At 35.1% G+C, this 18,205-nt stretch overlaps 3 protein-coding genes across 11 annotated transcripts; all 3 read left to right on the forward strand.

Moving 5' to 3' along the window:
- Positions 914–7,194, forward strand: LOC18599585 (V-type proton ATPase subunit H). Of its 2 annotated transcripts, none has more exons than XM_018122142.1 (12): positions 914–1,039; positions 1,433–1,505; positions 2,200–2,325; positions 2,547–2,649; positions 2,726–2,798; positions 3,600–3,665; positions 3,803–3,920; positions 4,170–4,331; positions 4,442–4,567; positions 4,967–5,092; positions 5,781–5,960; positions 6,670–7,194. In XM_018122142.1, exons 2-12 carry the CDS (start codon positions 1,476–1,478, stop codon positions 6,916–6,918), a joined length of 1,359 nt encoding a protein of 452 aa, XP_017977631.1. In that variant the 5' UTR covers positions 914–1,039; positions 1,433–1,475; the 3' UTR covers positions 6,919–7,194. The 2 variants fall into 2 exon arrangements, with proteins under 2 accessions (XP_017977631.1, XP_017977632.1); XM_018122143.1 differs by lacking the exon at positions 914–1,039 and adding an exon at positions 1,127–1,211.
- LOC18599584 (putative disease resistance protein RGA1) lies at positions 7,620–13,578 on the forward strand. 8 transcript variants are annotated; one of them, XM_007029604.2, is made up of 10 exons: positions 7,621–10,470; positions 10,642–10,684; positions 11,118–11,230; positions 11,398–11,571; positions 11,641–11,807; positions 11,881–11,946; positions 12,029–12,214; positions 12,289–12,337; positions 12,566–12,753; positions 12,939–13,578. In XM_007029604.2, the coding sequence occupies exons 1-3, from the start codon at positions 7,921–7,923 to the stop codon at positions 11,168–11,170; spliced, it is 2,646 nt and encodes an 881-aa protein (XP_007029666.2). In that variant the 5' UTR covers positions 7,621–7,920; the 3' UTR covers positions 11,171–11,230; positions 11,398–11,571; positions 11,641–11,807; positions 11,881–11,946; positions 12,029–12,214; positions 12,289–12,337; positions 12,566–12,753; positions 12,939–13,578. The 8 variants fall into 8 exon arrangements, with proteins under 8 accessions (XP_007029670.2, XP_007029666.2, XP_017977832.1 ...); XM_018122343.1 differs by having other exon boundaries at positions 11,641–11,723; positions 11,846–11,946; XM_018122344.1 differs by having other exon boundaries at positions 11,641–11,723.
- Positions 14,166–17,886, forward strand: LOC18599576 (putative disease resistance protein RGA3). The gene is made up of 2 exons (XM_018120699.1): positions 14,166–17,001; positions 17,599–17,886. The coding sequence occupies exon 1, from the start codon at positions 14,366–14,368 to the stop codon at positions 16,979–16,981; it is 2,616 nt and encodes an 871-aa protein (XP_017976188.1). The 5' UTR covers positions 14,166–14,365; the 3' UTR covers positions 16,982–17,001; positions 17,599–17,886.

Here is an 18,205-nt window from a genome sequence, read left to right on the forward strand (position 1 = left end):
GTTTTATTTTTTTTTATTTTTTACATATAATTTCGAACTTTCATAATAAACTGTTTTTTTCATTTTATAAACTTAACACTTTTTTAATTAATTGGTTTTGGGGAATGACTATCTATTCCCCAACCAACCAAATATGCAGTCAATTTATTGGTCTTGATTTTCAAATATTATTTTTTATTTATTTATTTTTAATGAGAAAAGTCATAAATTTGAACCGAAAGAGTTTATCTAAGTTCTACCAACAAATTCTAAATGCAAGTCTTAGTTATCTACATTGTATAAAAAAAGTTTTAGAACTGAGTCTTAATAATTCTTATTGTATATTTATTATGTATATATAATATATATATATATATGTACAAGAAAAAGAGAAGGTGTGAGGGATAGAACATAAAACTATAAAACGCATGAAATTTCTAGGAAATTTCCTCACCAATACAATGGCCCTCGTAAATATCCATAATCCATCCTTGTTAAGCCCTAAAGGACATGCTGAATTAAAATCCAGATCCCATGAGACTTTTTAATTGGACATGAATTACTTGAACAATTCAAATCAAGAGAGCTATACAAGTTAGAAATAAGAAAAAAAATTTAATGATAAAAACTTAGATTTTCTTAATTATTTAATTTTTGGGTATATCTTGGTTCCCTCATGTGCTTTGTAGTTTGTACTGATATTCATCATGAAGGGTTAATAATGTTATCAATTGCCTACCTGTCAATCCACGCGTCGACTATGTATTGGAACAGAAGCCAAAATTACGGAAGTCATGGCAGCACTAGATCAAAACTCTTCAAATCGAAATCCGTTTGAAGTTCTTCACGATCACTCTCTCTCTCTGTCGCCAGAGCAGAGCCACACCAGAGAAACAAAAAAAAAAATAAAGAACAAAATTTCAGGTGAGTGATCCGGCATCGTTTCATTTTTTCCTCCCTAAATTTTCTGTCAAATCTCTTCCACTTTTTCTCGAATTTCCTCCGAATTTGCTTTTAATCCAAACAACACTCCGTTTTTGCCGTCGCTTTTCGATTCTCTGTATGGACACTTTATTTTTTTAGTACTTTTAAAATTTTTGTTAATGAATTAAAAGGTGATTTGACCTAATTATTTTTGTTATTAATTCTTTCTTTGAAATTTTGCTGCATTTTCACGTAATCTGGTTGGATTCAACCTGCATTTTCTCGGATTAAATTCCTTCACTCTACAGGTAACTGGTTTTTTTTTTTTAATTTTATGAATTTTTAACTGAGAAATGAATTAAAGTTTAAGTTAGAGTAAATCAGATTTGATCCGTTAATTTTAATTTCTCAGATTTGATAAAATTACAAAGCTTATAAATTGCTCTTGTGTATTTGTAGTTAGAATGGAAGGGAGTTTGATTTTACATTTATTAATTATTTGATTTTTATTTTTGGTGAAATTTTTTAGGGGTTGGAATTCGTGTGGAATTTGAACTAGTTTTTGAGTATCAATGGACCATGCTGAACTAAACACTGAACAGGTTGGTGATCCGATCACTTCATTTGCTTTGTTAGTTGTGACTTTATAGACAAAGTAAGTAGTTTATTAACTTTCAAGTTTTGATTTTTTGTGGTGTCTAAATTTGAAAACTTTAGATTTAATTTGGTTGTTGTTATTTGCCCTTTGCTTCTGGAGGCAAAAATGCAAGAGCAAATAAGCTTTTTGAAGAATTAGACATTAAAATTGTAGAAAGTTTTTCTGGAAGAATTAGACATTGAAATGTAAACTGTTATGGTTGATTCAGTTACTTCCTTGGGTGTTTATTTTTATTTTCTGTTGTTGAATGTCAATCTTTTTTACTTGAAGCTGTATTTTAGTTTTATAAAAATCCAAATAGCATTGAGCTTCTTGATAATAGGTTACATGTTCTCCTCGCAAACTGCTTTCATGGGCTATACGAGTTTTAGGATTCTTTTAGACTTTTCGGATTGTTTGTTTGTTCACCTCATCATGGACAGGGGGAGTGCATAATGATTTGCTTTTGTATTTAAATTTTCCTTGATCTTCATTTGTTGGACATTTTATCCCTTATATATGTCGTCCCAGTGATTTCTTGCTTCAGAGAATCTAAGTTATTTTTTTTAAATGTTTTTATAAGATACAGTTACTTATGAATGGCTTCTGGGTAGTTAATGGGGATTCCATTTTGATTAGTGTCTTATTCTCTTTTCAAGGTTCTGAAGAGGGACATCCCATGGGAAACTTACATGACGACTAAGCTGATTTCAGGAACAGGCCTTCAGCTGTTAAGGCGTTATGATAATAGAGCTGAAAGTTACAGGGCACAATTGTTGGATGATGTAATGCTTTATAGCTCTCCTTAATTTATGAGCTGGGTATTATTTATGTATATGTTCTTTTTTCCTTTCCAATTAATTCAATAATTTTATTAATTTCTCTTTCTTCTTAAAACTAAATCAGGTTTTGAAAGCCTTACTATAATTCTATGGAAAATCTAATAGAAGGAAGTGTCATTCATGGAGTCTTTACAATAATTTTGTTTGTGAAATTGCTGTGACAGGATGGTCCAGCCTATGTTCGAGTGTTTGTTAGTATATTGCGTGATATATTTAAGGAAGAAACAGTGGAGTATGTTCTGGCTTTAATTGATGAAATGCTCACAGGTAGTTGAAGAATATTGATCTTGTGACAACACATTCGTCATAAATAAATTTGCTTATCATTTATTTTCTATTGCAGCCAATCCTAAACGAGCCAGATTATTTCATGACAAGTCTCTTGCAAATGAAGATACTTATGAACCTTTCTTAAGTTAAGTTTTTACTCAAAATCTTTTTCACCATTAATTTATTGCTGATACTCTTTAATTTGTCAATCTCCAATTAACAAGTAGTACTCTACTAGACCAGATGTCTTCTTGGTGTATTCCTTTACCGTTAGCATTACCTTTCCAAATATAATACATATTTGTTTCACTTCACCTCTACTGCATTTGATATTTTGACTCTAGATTGAGTTGGTTCCTTGGTGCTGAATCTGCTTTTGACTCAAGCTAATTCGTTCATACTTAAGCCTCTTAATCTCCCTGGAATATATAGTTAGTGATGCTATGATTTTTAGGATACTTTTTTCATTTCATAAGTAGGCGTTGCACAGTTGAAAGCACTACACTCTTTTCCTCTTTTGCTTGATGTAGGGTTTACCTCTTATCTGTGTAATGACTTTGTAAGAGCATCAGGATTCTTCAATGTCTTGCACATAACTGATTTTTATATGATTGTGTACTATAAGTTCTCTATCTAAATGGAAACAAACATTAAGCATGGTTTTTTATGTGTATATGATATCACGTAATCGAAAATACACATGTATGCAGCTGGCTTCCAATTTAAATGTTTGGTAATTGTCAGGGACACTGTGTCTGAGTGGATTATGATAGATTAATAGTGGGAAATGTGGTATTTTTCCTAAGAAAGTTGAGTAATTTTGAACTTTGTTTTACCTTACAGAATCGGAAGAATACAAGCATGTGTTAGTTTATTGTGAAGATATTTGTTCTTGTACTAAATGATCTGAACGAAAACTAACAATCTACAATTTGGTCTACTTTCAGATTGCTCTGGAAAGGTAACTGGTTCATACAAGAAAAGAGCTGCAAGATACTTGCCCTGATAGTAAGGTACAAAATGTGTGATCCATCTAAGTAATTAAGTATAGGTTTACAGAAACATAACCCAATGGCATAGTCTCTTACATGATTTAATTAATGAGTCTTTTCATCTTTCTAAATTTTCTTCTGTTTCTATTAATTTATAGTGCCCGCCCAAAAACCCAGGATGGTGTTGTTGCAAATGGTGAAGCCTCAAATTCAAAGAAAAAGTTCACTACCATTGATGATGTGCTTAAAGGTTTGGTTGAATGGCTTTGCACACAGGTCAGTGTACCGCTTTGATTATATTTTTCATGGTATGCAAAGTATCAGTCATTTCTTATAGCTGGAGAAGTTGACTAGATGCTCCCTATGATTTTTTATGCCTTTTGGAAGATTCCTTATAAACAGTCTCTAGTTCCCTCGTTCACATGCATTACTGGAATGATTCTTCTGAAAAGGATTCTAATTTTCTGCCAATTTAGATGGTAGTTGTCCTTACTTTAGCATCCTGATTTCCAATATCTTTTGTAGCTGAGAAAGCCTTCCCATCCCAGTCGTGGTATTCCGACTGCCATCAATTGCCTTGCATCATTGCTGAAGGAACCTGTTGTCAGATCTTCCTTTGTTCAAGCAGATGGGGTGAAGTTACTGATTCCTTTAATTTCTCCAGCATCAACTCAGCAGTCTATCCAGGTAATTTTTTTCCCATATTTTCAGGTGGTGGGTTTTAGAACTGAGACACTTTTCTTTGTAAGCCGTTTGCATGGTATAATTCCGATATTGACAAGTAAGTTTTTTAACAGCTTCTTTATGAGACATGTCTCTGTCTATGGCTTTTATCTTACTATGAACCTGCACTTGAGTATTTGGCAACGTCTAGAACTCTACCACGACTGGTTGATGTTGTTAAGAGTTCCACAAAGGAGAAGGTGAGGTCTTGTTTCATAGTTGGTCAAGTCCATTTTCATTTTGTCCAGGTTCTGCCTTGTAATATATTTGTTGTTGGAATAAGAATTATGCATGAGCAGGTATCCTATAACATTTTATATGAGGATACTTCAGAAATTTTCTTAGCTTTCCTGTTGTGCCCTTTGCCATAATTTTCTATCATTTCCAAACTTTATTTGTTACTTGGTACAAAATTCATGCTTTCAACTGCAGGCTCATTTATATGTTACTATGTTATCTATTTTTTTTCTTGTTCAAACTATGTTATTGATTAGTCATGCTAGTTAATCATTTTAAATGGATATGTTTTGCTTTTAAAAAAAAAATGGATATGTTTGATTTGGTAAATTTATTTATTTGCACATCATGATGGCTGCCAGGTTGTCAGGGTTATTATCTTGACCTTTAGGAACTTGTTGTCCAAAGGCACATTTGGTGCTCAGATGGTAGACCTTGGACTGCCACAAATTGTTCAGAGTTTGAAAGCACAAGCATGGAGTGACGAGGTAAGAAAATGGTAGTTTTAACACATATATTGCTATGTCATTGTCTACAGATTTTATTATTATTTAGTCACTGCATTGAGTAAACAATAAGATCTTGATAAGTGAAACTGAGCATGTTTTTTAAATGTGGGCATATATGTCACTTCAGCCACTAGAAAGACCATATTTTACAATCTTTTGTCTGATAAAAATAACATCACCATCACAATCAGTATTTGTGGTGGTCAGTGCTACATACTGTAACCCAAGCTCTCGGATATCTCTTTGGCCATAAATGTGCAGTATGTTTCTTTCCTCCTCTCAATCAATTTTTTCCTGAACATTCCTTGCACTTGTTGTTTAACCTCCATCAGTTAACTCATTCCTGAACTTCTTGGTGTTTGAGCTGCTTTTTTTATGTTATAGTTGCAGTTGTTTAGGTGAATGTTTGCGCAGATATGATGAAATGAGCCTTGTTATGTGCCATAAATTTCCATCATCATAATTGCGTATCTGATTCATTGTTGAGCCACTAAACCTATTCTTACTTTGCAATTGCAATCAGACTTAATTGTTGGAGTGGTTTTTTTTATTTGGCATGAAAAGTTAATTGTTAGATTCACTGCACCTATGCTGAATCTTATGAACTCTCTAGCATACTGATTTTTACTTGCTTATTTGTGTCTTGAATTCTTGTGGTATCTCATAGGATTTGTTGGAGGCACTCAATCAACTTGAAGATGGGCTGAAGGATAACATTAAGAAATTGAGTTCCTTTGACAAATATAAACAGGAAGTTCTCCTTGGTCATCTTGATTGGTCTCCCATGCATAAAGATCCATTATTTTGGCGTGATAATATAACATGCTTTGAAGAGAATGATTTCCAGGTATATTTTGTCTTCCTATCAATTTTCTTTCTCTTTGCTTTCAAGTTCTTGCATTTTTTACTTGCTCATGGGCTTATTTTTTGAAGAGGGAATCAAATACAACAATGCTAATTTGTCCTATTGATCTTTATAAAATATACTGACAACCCTGATCTTTTTATTTCATGTGAAGAATACCAATCCCCATTTCCACACATTCCCATGCAGTTTGACTGCTAGTATGTATAGGAATTTTGGTCTGTTATGGTATTCTTGGCATCTTGTTAGATGTCTTGTTACGCTTAAGACAGTACTGCCATAGGACGATAGTGAAGTTGATCAGTCATTATGTGACTTTCAGGTTCTTTTGCAATTTGGCAACAATAATATGTATATAGTATAGATCTGTATATTTAGTAAGAAATGTGGTAAAGGAAAAGAATGTCAATATCGTAATAATGCATTCTGATGTAGTGTCTCTGGCAAAAGTCAGGACAGTCCTTTGATTCTTGATGAGTTTATCCTTGCAACAAATAACTGTAGCAATATATAGACATCTGCTATTGTGATGTTTTACGATGGTGGTTTTTATTATTATTTTCTTTTTGTAATATGCATCTTAACATTGTTGGGAAAGAATAGGATCAGTTAAAATAGGCATACTTGCAATGATTTTGAATATCCAAATGGAAAACTTTGTGTGATAATTAGTTGTTATCTACTTTCCCAGATTCTAAGGGTCCTCATTACAATCATGGACTCATCGAATGATTCAAGAGCTCTGGCTGTTGCTTGCTTTGATCTCTCACAATTTATTCAGCACCATCCTGCTGGGAGGGTGATAGTGACTGACCTAAAGGCCAAAGAGCGGGTGATGAAGTTGATGAACCATGAGAGTGCCGAGGTTACCAAGAATGCTTTACTCTGCATTCAAAGGCTTTTCCTAGGTGCCAAGTATGCTAGCTTTTTGCAGGTGTAGTTTGCCTTAACAATGGTGCATGGTCATCTTGTGTCATCTACACTGTGGAAGTAATACGGCGAGTGGATAGTAAATTCGGCTCCTTAGGTGTTCTATTGTGATTTTTGAGTAAATTATGAGTTGGGGGGCTGGTCTTCCATCAGACATTTGATTGTCTAAATGTCAAGGAAGAATTAATTTTCGTTTTATTAAACTTGAGAATATCATTATTACTATTGATAATTTTTTTAGATTTTGAGCTGAATTTAATAAAGTGTTTGTATCCTTTATTTATCTTGTTCCTTTGAACGTTTTGGTGAATTGTCATTCAATAAGTGAGAAATAATACTATGTTTATGCAAAACTTGCTATTTAAGATGATAGTTTAGATTATTGTTGTGAGTGAGGAAAACTTTCCCTGGTTAAAATTCAAGCTATCATGAAACTGAAATCAGACATACCTTGCTTTTCTCTACTTTGGGTATAACACATGTTTTGCTGTACCTTAGGATTAGTTGTAAGATTTTAGGGTTTAGGGTAGCATGCCACATGAGCTCCGCCATGGCAGATTTCCGCTTAGCTTGGTAGGTATTCTATCAAACTGTTTGTGTGTGCACGAAGAATGACTAAGGAACCTGGAATCTTGAGTTTCCCACCAAATAGTATGTGAAGCCATAAGCCATCCCAGGGTTGGAATAATCACCTTTTCCATAAGATGAAGTTATACTATAGTTTGATTAGATACTTTGATTGATTTGTCTTTCGCTTTAGTTTTCTCCAACCTTCTCTTTGGTTTTGCTTACTCAATCTCCAAAGAATAAATGCGTTGCCTTACTAACACTCAAAAGCTTTAGTTTGTACCTTTTCATCAGTGGAATTGGAAGCGGATGCAAGCAAAGCAAATTCCTATAATGAAGCTATAAACACGTTCATTGCTAATTTGTTCAAACCGCATCACCCAAAAAAAACTTGGTTCGTAGTGACATAACCCACAACACATTCCCTGCTTCACCCTCAAAAGTCATGGCTGAACCCTTCGCATTTAACATTGCAGAAAATGTCCTCGAGACACTAACCGCTCTTGTTGTTCAAGAAATTTCACTTGCTTGTGGTGTCCAAAGTGGCTTTCGAAAGCTTCGTGAAATGTTAGCCACTGTCAAACCTTGGATCTTAGATGCTGAAGAAAAACAGGCTCGTAACAATCAGCTTCAAGATTGGGTACAAAAGCTGAAGGATGCCTGCTATGATGCAGAAGATGTATTAGATGAATTTGAAGTTGAATCATTGCGGGGGCAAGTCTTGGAACAGAAGTGCATTGGAAACAAGGTATGCAATTTCTTTTCAAGCTCAAACCCACTTGTTTTTCGGCTTAAAATGGCACATAAGATTAAGAAAATTACAGAGAGGTTTAGTGAGATTGCTGATTTGCGAGATCGTTTTCATCTCGTAGAAAAACATGATGACACTATGCATGTTGTGCTCTCGGACAGGGAGACCCACTCCTTTGTACAGGCATCGGATGTTATTGGTAGGGATATAGACAAAAAAAATATCGTAGAAAGTTTATTGCAAGCTCCAACTGGTGGGGAAGAGGAAAACATTTCCGTCCTTACTATAGTTGGAATTGGAGGTCTCGGGAAGACCGCCCTTGCAAAGTTGGTGTTCAATGATGTAAATGTAGCTGAGTTTTTTCAGTTGAAAATGTGGGTATGCGTTTCAAATGAAACTGATTTGAAACGATTGCTTGAAAAAGTCATTAAAGTTGCAAATGGGGGTGATAGGGACTATGGTAATATGAGCTTAGAGAAATTACAGAAGGGCTTACGAGGTTGTTTGAATGGCAAAACGTATTTACTCATTTTAGATGATGTTTGTTGGGTCGATGATAAACCATGGAGTAAATTGAAACCTTTGTTAATGGGGGGAGCCAAAGGGAGTAAAATCCTAGTCACTGCTCGTAGTAACCTAGTTGCTAGTAACATGGGTACAATACACAACTTAAAAGCTCTTCCTGAGGAAGAATCTTTCTCTTTGTTCCTCAAAGTGGCCTTTAGAAAAGGGGGAAAGGAACAACATCCGCACCTAGTACAAATTGGGAGGGAAATTGTGAAAAAATGCGGAGGGAATCCTTTGGCTGTGAAGACGCTTGCGAGTCTGCTTTATTCTACGACTTCAAAGCATGAGTGGGAAAAGGTGAGAGATAATGAGATGTGGAAATTAATGCAAGACAAAAATGACCTTTTGCCTGTTCTGAAACTAAGTTATGATCAGTTGCCTCATTATTTAAAGCCATGTTTTGTTTATTGTTCTGTCTATCCGAAGGATTATAGGTTTGCAAGTTTTGAATTAGTTCAATTTTGGATGGCTCATGGTCTTCTTAAAACCTCTAACCCAGATGAGGACCCTGAAGAAACTGGTAGGCGGTACCTGAATGAGTTGTCTTCGAGATATTTTTTCCAAGATTTTGAGACACTTGGTTTCATTCAGCACTTCAAAATGCATGATCTGCTACATGATCTTGCCCTGTTAATAGCAAAAAATGAGTGCTCCGTAGTGAAATCCCAAGGCCAAGATGTTGGCGAAGGGGTTCGACATTTGTATTTTTTGGACCTTGATATTCCTGCAGAAAGCTTTTCTAGGTACCTAGATAACTGTTGTCATGTGCGTACATTTCGCTTCTTGTATATAAAAGAGGGATCCAGAAATGATTTCTTTATCCAAACATTCCTCTCAAGGTTCCAAAGATTGCGGGTGCTGGATTTGAGTGAGTCTACTTTTGAGGTATTGCCAAGAGGGATTGGTAATTTGAAGCATTTGAGATTTCTTGACCTAAGGGGTAATCGTAATATTAAGAAACTTCCGAATTCCATTTGCAAGTTGCAAAATTTACAGACTTTGATTCTTGCTAGTTGCAATGGAATTGAAGAGTTTCCTAAAGATATGAGTCAACTGATTATGCTGAGAGCCTTGTCAATAACCACAAATTTGACGGTTTTACCAGAGAATGTGGTGAACCGGTTGAAGTCGCTTAGGCATTTGGCAATTGGTCATTGTGAGAATTTAGAGCATTTGCCTGAAGGGGTTCGAAATCTCACACAACTTCGAACATTGGTGATTGGTATGTGCAAAAACTTGATCTCACTTCCTCATGGTTTGAATTGCCTGACAAATTTGGAAAATCTAGCAATTTTGCATTGCGAAAGGCTGGAATTAGAAGGGAAAGAAGATAATAGTCAAGAGCAGCACATTGCACAAGGGCTAAGGCTTAGAAGATTGCTACTTGGAGGATTGCCAAAGCTGAAGACACTGCCCAAATGGCTTTTAATTCAAGGAAGTGGCTCTCACACTCTATCACTTGAAATGCTAGAGATTTTTGGATGCCTGGAATTGGCATCTCTGCCAGAAGTGATGCAATGCCTCACTGCCCTCGTGGAATTGAAGATTGAATATTGTCCTCTTTTGAGTGAAAGATGCAGAAGGAAAACAGGTGAGGATTGGCCAAAGATTGCTCATGTCCCTTATATATATCTTGATGGCCATGAGATTGGATCTAACAGATATCACAAGACTGAAGTAAGAGCTCTTCTTTTTCTCTATATCTTTTCTTTACTCATTTCTATTGCACACGTTGATGACAGTTATAATTTATTTCAGTTTCTTAAAAACCATAGCTGAGGAATTTGATTAAGTGTTTTTAAACCTCTACTTGCTTTAGTATTAACAATCTCGACTTTGTAATTGCAGGGAGATCATAGAGGGAATCAGAGCAGGTCATCTACCACCACAGGTAAATTTTATTGGTATCTGGTTTATAAATTTGAGAAATTTATAATATCAAATATGGCCTGCTTGATCTGATTAACATAGATAGGAGCCATATTTGGTCTCTGTGCTGTGAACTACATAAACTTAACCAAGGCTGTCATTTGGCTTTCTCCACGTAACTTGGGTGAAATGTACCAAAATCCTATACCATTTTATCTATCTACATCAAACTACCTCAAAAAGTAAAGGATGTCTAATGATCCTTACCAATTTTAGGGTTGCTTAATTACATGGTTGGACGCCTAGAACAACACCTATGAATGAGAGTCATATATACATAGAGTGATCGAGTTTAGTCTGGACTGTTAACCAAAAAAATTCACCCATTTGTCCCGTGTTTAAATATGGATTCGTTCACTTTTGTTTGTTTTACATTTGCTTTCACTACTTCTCAGTCATTTCTACCAACATCTCACTCGAAAATGACTGGAAAAAGGAGGAAAGATAAGCATCATCCCCTAAGCAAGAAACAAAGGCCACTGCACATGCAACACCACCTGCCTCCAAGGTAAACATGTTTTACCTTCTCAAATACTTTTTAAATTTCAATGTATTGTCTCTGCTCCAAAAGACGTCTCTATGGATCAGTCAATTGGCACCTCCCCAACTCTAAGCTTTCGCTTTTTATGTCTTCAAGCATTATTATTCCATTGACCAAAACATTTTCTTTATTAGGTCCCTATGGAAGAAGATACCCTTCTGACTCAAGACCTCAATTCTATATCTTAGGCTCAAACACCGCAGTCCAGTTCCATTTCTTCTGTCCCAAGTCCTTCAACTGAAGCTCCTCGAGCAGCTAGTACGAGATCCAGCCCTCTAACTACTCAACCAAGATCATTTGATTTTCAGGTGAGTGTTTGCCTTTTTTTTTTTTCCCACTACTATTGCTTGATAGTAACTGTAGTTTTCAATTTTCAGCAGGAACAGCATCCCATCAGAATACGCACCCAAATATTAGGCAAATTGGCTGATGCACATGATTTCTCTGCTTTTTAAGCAAAGTTCGAATCCCCCTTTCCTAAGTCTAAAAAAAAAAAGCACCTCCCATCAGAGTTCCTCTTCAGCCTTCTCCGCCTACTAATTCAGTAAATTCTTATTTATGGACTTTATATCTTGATTTCAGGACTTTGTCTTTCACTTACCAATGCTCATTCACAGGCTAACAGTGCCGCCTTCGCTCCCACTGATGTATATGGGGGTCTATCAATTGGCACCTCCCCCACGGTAAGCTTTTGGTAATTTTTACTTTTCTAAATTTTCTATTTCAAGCATTTGTAATTCCATTGACTACTATTTGCATTTTTAGGTTTCTACTCAAGATGATACCCTTCACACTCAAAGTGATACTACAACTCAAAATCACTATACTGAATCTGAAGATGAACTATCACAATGAACTTCTTTTTTTTCGGATCCTTCCTTCCTTTGACTTGGTGTGATTGGTACAACTTCCAGCCCCCAAACAATTTCAGCAACAACTTCTTTTCCTCTGGTAGGTAAATGGTTCTTTGTTTCCTCATTCTTATGCATTAATACTAAACCATAGTTTTCATCTTCCAAATCCAGGATGCTACTCCCAGCAAAGTTCCTCTAGCCTTCTTCAGTTACACATTTGGTATATTTCTAATTTGTATCTTGATTTCAGCCTGTTGCCTTAAACTTGCAATCATGCCAATTCACAAGCTAAAAGTATTGCTGTTGCCTCCAACGATGTCTATAACAGTCAATCAGTTTCAGCACCTCCAGCTTTCTTTTTTTGCATTTCCAAATTGTATAGTATTTCAATTTCAAGCATTGTAATTCCATTGACTAAAATATTTTCATTTTTCGGTTTCTATTCAAGGTTATACTCTTCCCACACAAAGTGATACTCCAACTCAAAGCCCCAATTCTGAAGCTCAATTAGGCCAAATTCCCACAATCAAGCTCTTCTAATTCGATCATTGGGTTGACCTTCCTGGACTTAGCATTCAACTGTTGCAACATCCGGCCCTCCAACTACTTTAGAAACGACATTTGTTTTTTCCTATGGTAAGTATTTCTTTATCCTTCCTTCACTCATGTGCCTTAATGCTAACCACAGTTTCCAATTTGCAGATTCAGGATGTTACTCTTTACAAAATTCCTGTTTAGCCTTCTTTACTCATTGGGTTAATTTCTTGTTCAATGATTTTTTTTTTTATCTTTGACTTTCTAATTACGTATTACTTTCTCAGGCTCAATTGTCAATTACCTCTTTCTAAAGAGGATGCTTTTGCAGCCATGATGAATAGCTTTGGAGCTAATTTGGTTCAAACTTCTAATAAGGACATTGCTTGGCTCTGCAGTCGGGCCACCTTGGAATTACCTTGTGAATTGATACATGAAGCACCTGTAGGGAATCATAATACTCTCTGCGGTCTAAATAGTTTATTAGTCTAAAAAATTTTCTGAAACATTAAAATTGTATTTTAGGCAGAGTAAAATTCAATTTTAATTTAGCAGTACCTAACTTGTTTAAGCAGAGTAATTCATGCTCTGTCCCGCCTTCTTCAATACTTCGTATTGTCAATTAATTCGGGGCTTTCTGTTTATATTGGGAAATAGGGCTTTTGCACATTTTCGTTAGTCAAAGAAAAGTTGAGCTATCTTCGTGCTCCTGGCCTTGAATTTTGAGATTGTGACACTGACATTCAAGGGTGACATGCCATTCCTAAAGAATTGAATGTTGTGCATTGTCCCATTTTGATCCCAAGATGCAAACGCCAGATCGGAGAGGATTGGACCAACATTGTTCTTGTCCCCCCTATATATCATAACAGTAACGCAATTTAATATAGCGAAATTGAACAAGTTCTTGTTTTTTGTTTGGTTTTTTCAATTGTCTCCATTTTTCATGATTTATTTTCAATTCTTTATAACAAGAAGGTACTGTTTTTAGTTCAGAATTTGTAATTATATGCTACCCTTATTAATCTAGATATCAGTATATAATGTTTAACATTTAAAGAACTAATAACATTGTGATCAACTAAGCATTGTACCATTAAAAATCTTTTGACAAAATAAGTAAGAGAAAGAGATTGAAATAATACGTGAATCGTTGAGATTAATAAAATTAATTTTTTTTAAAATTATACATCAGTTAAATTACATGCTTACTATTAGCAGTACTTTTATTTTTCACAAAGAATTGGAAAACAAAATCAAAATATTTATACTACTATACTTAAGTGTCAGCCTATAAAATGTCATTAAAAAACTAGTTAAATTAGTTTTAATATATAAATAGATATTTATTTATCATTATAAAATAAAAAAAATTGTCCTCAAGGGTGGCAGCCAATTACCCGTTGGAGACCATTTTCATAAAAAAGTACAGATGTCGGTAAATAGTGATGGGTAGTACAATGAGTTTCACTATAAATATCGTCCATTCCAAGTCCACTCAGGTCAACGCGTGATTAGGTTTCACCAAATCCGTCTCTCTCTTTCATTCTCATTTCACAGCTCTTCTTCCATTTGTGATCCATCTGAATTCTATTTGCTTCATGTTATATAGTCAGTCAGTCAGTCAGAACAGATAATCATTTCACACAAAATATCTTCTCCATCTGTTGCTTTCTTTCCTTTCCCTCCTCTTTCTTCACCACCTCAAAAATTCATGGCTGAAACCTTTGCCTTTAACATTGTAGAAAAACTAATTGGGAAACTAGCCACTGTTGCTTATCAAGAAATTTCCCTAGCTTGGGGTGTCCAAACTGACTTTCAAAGGCTTAATGACATATTGACCATTGTCAAAGATGTGCTCTTAGATGCTGAAGAAAACCAAGCAAAGAACAATCAGCTACGGAATTGGTTGCTAAAGTTGAAAGATGCTTGTTACGATGCAGAGGATGTACTAGATGAGTTTCAGATCGAAGCATGGCGGAGGCAAGTTTTGAAACAGAGGAACATCGGAAAGAAGGTACGCAGTTTCTTTTCGAGCTCAAACCCAGTTGCTTTTCGATTTAGGATGGCCCATAAGATTAAAAAAGTTACTGAGAGGTTTGGTCAGATTGCTGCTTTGAAAGCTAATTTTCATCTTGCTGAAAGACATTATGACACTAGGCATCTTGTTATGGGCTTGGACAGGGAGACCCACTCCTTTGTCCAAGCAGCAGATATCATTGGTAGAGATGAAGATAAAGAAAAAATCATAAAAACTTTGATGCAAGATCCAACTGATGGGGAAGGCATATCTGTCCTTCCTATAGTTGGAATTGGAGGCCTCGGAAAGACTGCCCTTGCAAAATTGGTGTACAATGATGAACGTGTAGATAGGCATTTTGAGTTGAAAATGTGGGTATGTGTTTCAGATGATTTTGATTTAAAGCGATTAATGATAAAAATCATTAAAGCTGCAGAGGGGTTGGATGGAAATTGGAGTAATATGGATTTAGACCAATTACAAAAGGTCTTTCGAGATTGTTTAGATGAGAAAAAATATTTACTTATTCTGGATGATTTATGGAACGAAAATCCTATCAAATGGGATGAATTGAAACAGTTGTTGGTGCAAGGAGCTAAGGGAAGCAAAATTGTTGTCACCACTCGCAGTAACCACGTTGCAGAGATCATGGGCACAATCTCAACACACAATTTGCAAGGTCTTTCTGAAAAGGAATCTTTGTGTTTGATTCTCCAATTTGCGTCCAAGAAAGGGGAAATCAATCAGTACCAAAACCTAGTAAAAATTGGGGAAGAAATAGTTAAAAAATGCAATGGAGTGCCTTTGGTTTTGAAGACACTTGGGAGCTTACTTCTCTCCAAAATTTCAGAAGACGATTGGAAATTTGTGAGAGATAGTGACATGTGGAAACTAGTGCAAGAGGAGAACAGCATTTTTCCTGTTTTGAAATTGAGTTATGATCAATTGCCTCCATATTTAAAGCCGTGTTTTGCTTATCTTTCGGTAGTTCCAAAGGATTATGAACTTAATGATATGGAGGTGATTCATTTTTGGATGGCTCATGATTTGCTTCATTCCTCCAATGAAAATGAAGATCCAGAAGGTATTGGTAGGCGTTATTTGAATAATCTATCATCAAAATCTTTTTTCCAAGATTTTGATCAAAATATTGTTTTTCAGTATTTTAAAATGCATGATCTTCTACATGATCTTGCATTATTAGTGGCAAAGAATGAGTGCTCTATGGTAAATTGTTTCAAGCAAATTATTGCTCCAGGAATTCGACATTTGTGCCTTGAAAACCTTGATTTTCTTGAGGAGCAGTCTTCTGGCTTCCTTGATGTTGATAAGTTATGTCATCTACGCACATTTCGTCTTGAAAATATGAACGACAGTTCTAACAGTGAATCATTTATCAAGAAATGTCTTTCAAGATTCCAGAATTTACGAGTACTAGATCTAAAAGGATCTAGTTTTGAGGTACTACCCAAAAAGGTTGGCAGTTTGAAGCATTTAAGGTATCTCAACTTACATGGCAACTCCAAAATCAAGAAACTTCCAAATTTTATATGCAAGTTACCATGTTTGCAAACTCTGGTTCTCGAGTGTGAAGGAATTGAAGAGTTGCCCAAAAATATGAGGTATATGATCAATCTCAGAATGCTAGTAATAAGTACAAGACAGAGGTCTCTATCCAAAAATGGACTCGAAAACTTGAAATCTCTTCGGTATTTGAAGATTGTTGGTTGTGAAAATTTAGAATATTTGTTTGATGGGATTCAAAACCTCAAATCTCTTCATTCATTGATAATCGATAGTTGCAAGAACTTGATCTCACTGCCGCAGGGTTTTGAAGCCTTAATAGCGTTAAAAGTTCTGGCAATTTGGGAATGTGAAAAGCTACATGTTAATATGACGTTGGGATCCGAAGGGAGAGGAAAAGAAGATGATAGTCAAGATTACCATATTGGCAGTCGGTTACGCCTTCAAGAATTAGCTATTGGAGGGGTACCGAAGTTGGAGGTACTACCCGAATGGCTTCTTGTGGAATCTGCCAACACTTTGCGGTTCCTGATACTTGAGGACTGTGAAAATCTCAGAACATTTCCAGAGAGACAGAATCTCACATCACTTGAAGGGTTGGTGATTACGAATTGCCCAAATTTGTCATCACTGCCAGAGCGGATGCAATGCCTCAAGGAATTGGAGATTGAAAGATGTCCGATTTTGAGCGAAAGATACAAACCAGAAAATGGAGAGGATTGGGCCAAGATTTCTCATGCATCTCGTATACGTATTGATGGCAATGAAATCACATCAAACAAATGAACAGCCTGATGATCAGCTAGGTAACAATTATTTTTTCCGTCTTTTCTTTTCTTTTTTTTTTATTTACAATTTTCTTTCTTTCCTCCCTTTATATATCAAATAATAAAACATGATTCTTTTTTAAATTGTTTTTATAAAGCTTGTCAGAGAAATGATGCAATTGATTTTAGTCGGTAGTCCAGAAATCTGTGTTTAAGATTTTCTTTTTTTAGCCAAGCAATATTTAAGATTCAATTAACACTAATATGATCAACTAAGTAGTAGCAATATGTTACTATTTCAAAACGAATTACCAATCAAAATCAAACTATTTAAACTTTGAAAGATAAGTGGCATTTGTTTATTTTTATTTTCATTTTTTTCTTGAATAAAATGTTAATTTGCCATCTCTCAAAGAAACAATGTTAATTTGCTATGCCTCATTTTCTTTTTTTCTTTTTGTTGTTTTGTGATATTTATTATATATATTTTAGTTTCATAGAAATAAAGCAACAAATGGTGTATAGATACAAACATGGAATACACTTTTAAAAGAAAAAAAACTTATTCTGTTACATCTTAATATCTCACTAAAAGTTGTTGGTCAATTTTCCTAATTTGGTGTTATTGAATGGCAGGGCATGTCCCCAGCTGATGATGTTGGATTGGGCTTCTCTTAGTGGCTAGACCGAACTACTCTTTCTTGAATTCCCTGAAAATGAGTCCATGGTCGTTCCTTGCTTGCCACTTGTTTGGGATGTACTTTCCTTGTTTTGTTCTTTGTTGGTTTTGAGTTCAATATTTGGACTGCTCTTCTTTTCTTTTGGATTGGGCTTAATGCCACTTTATTGTTCACTTTTTTATTGTTAAAACCTTATTTTATGTTTTTACTTATTACTAATTACAAGCTTGACTTTACTCAATTACTTTTTTATTGTCTTGCACTCTTCAATGCAATTAAACTCTTCATTTACATATATAGGACTTAATCATGAATTGTGAATTCAAAGAGATTTTTTCCTACTAAATGGAATAAAGACTTTAAAGAGGTGGAACAATTTAAAGCTATTTATTAATGACTTTGAGCTACCACATTTTTGTCTCTAAGTTTGCAAGACACTCTTCTCACATTAATTTCTCTTATGTATTGCTCTGTCGAAAACAAAATTCTTGGTCTGCTGAATTACCTTTGCGAAAACGGATGCATTTCCCTGTTTAATATTTTATTTGATGCCTATGATCAGT

The sequence above is a fragment of the Theobroma cacao genome, chromosome 5, assembly GCF_000208745.1.
Source record: "Theobroma cacao cultivar B97-61/B2 chromosome 5, Criollo_cocoa_genome_V2, whole genome shotgun sequence".
In the NCBI taxonomy this organism is placed as follows: Eukaryota; Viridiplantae; Streptophyta; class Magnoliopsida; order Malvales; family Malvaceae; genus Theobroma; species Theobroma cacao.

Coding starts and splice junctions, on each gene's coding strand:
- LOC18599585 (XM_018122142.1), top strand. CDS start 1,476: ATGGACCATGCTGAACTAAACACTGAACAG. Junction 1,506..2,199: donor CTGAACTAAACACTGAACAG/GTTGGTGATCCG, acceptor TCTCTTTTCAAG/GTTCTGAAGAGGGACATCCC. Junction 2,326..2,546: donor GGGCACAATTGTTGGATGAT/GTAATGCTTTAT, acceptor TTGCTGTGACAG/GATGGTCCAGCCTATGTTCG.
- LOC18599584 (XM_007029608.2), top strand. CDS start 7,921: ATGGCTGAACCCTTCGCATTTAACATTGCAGAAAATGTCCTCGAGACA. Junction 10,471..10,641: donor ACAGATATCACAAGACTGAA/GTAAGAGCTCTT, acceptor TTGTAATTGCAG/GGAGATCATAGAGGGAATCA. Junction 10,685..11,117: donor CAGGTCATCTACCACCACAG/GTAAATTTTATT, acceptor ACTACTTCTCAG/TCATTTCTACCAACATCTCA.
- LOC18599576 (XM_018120699.1), top strand. CDS start 14,366: ATGGCTGAAACCTTTGCCTTTAACATTGTAGAAAAACTAATTGGGAAA.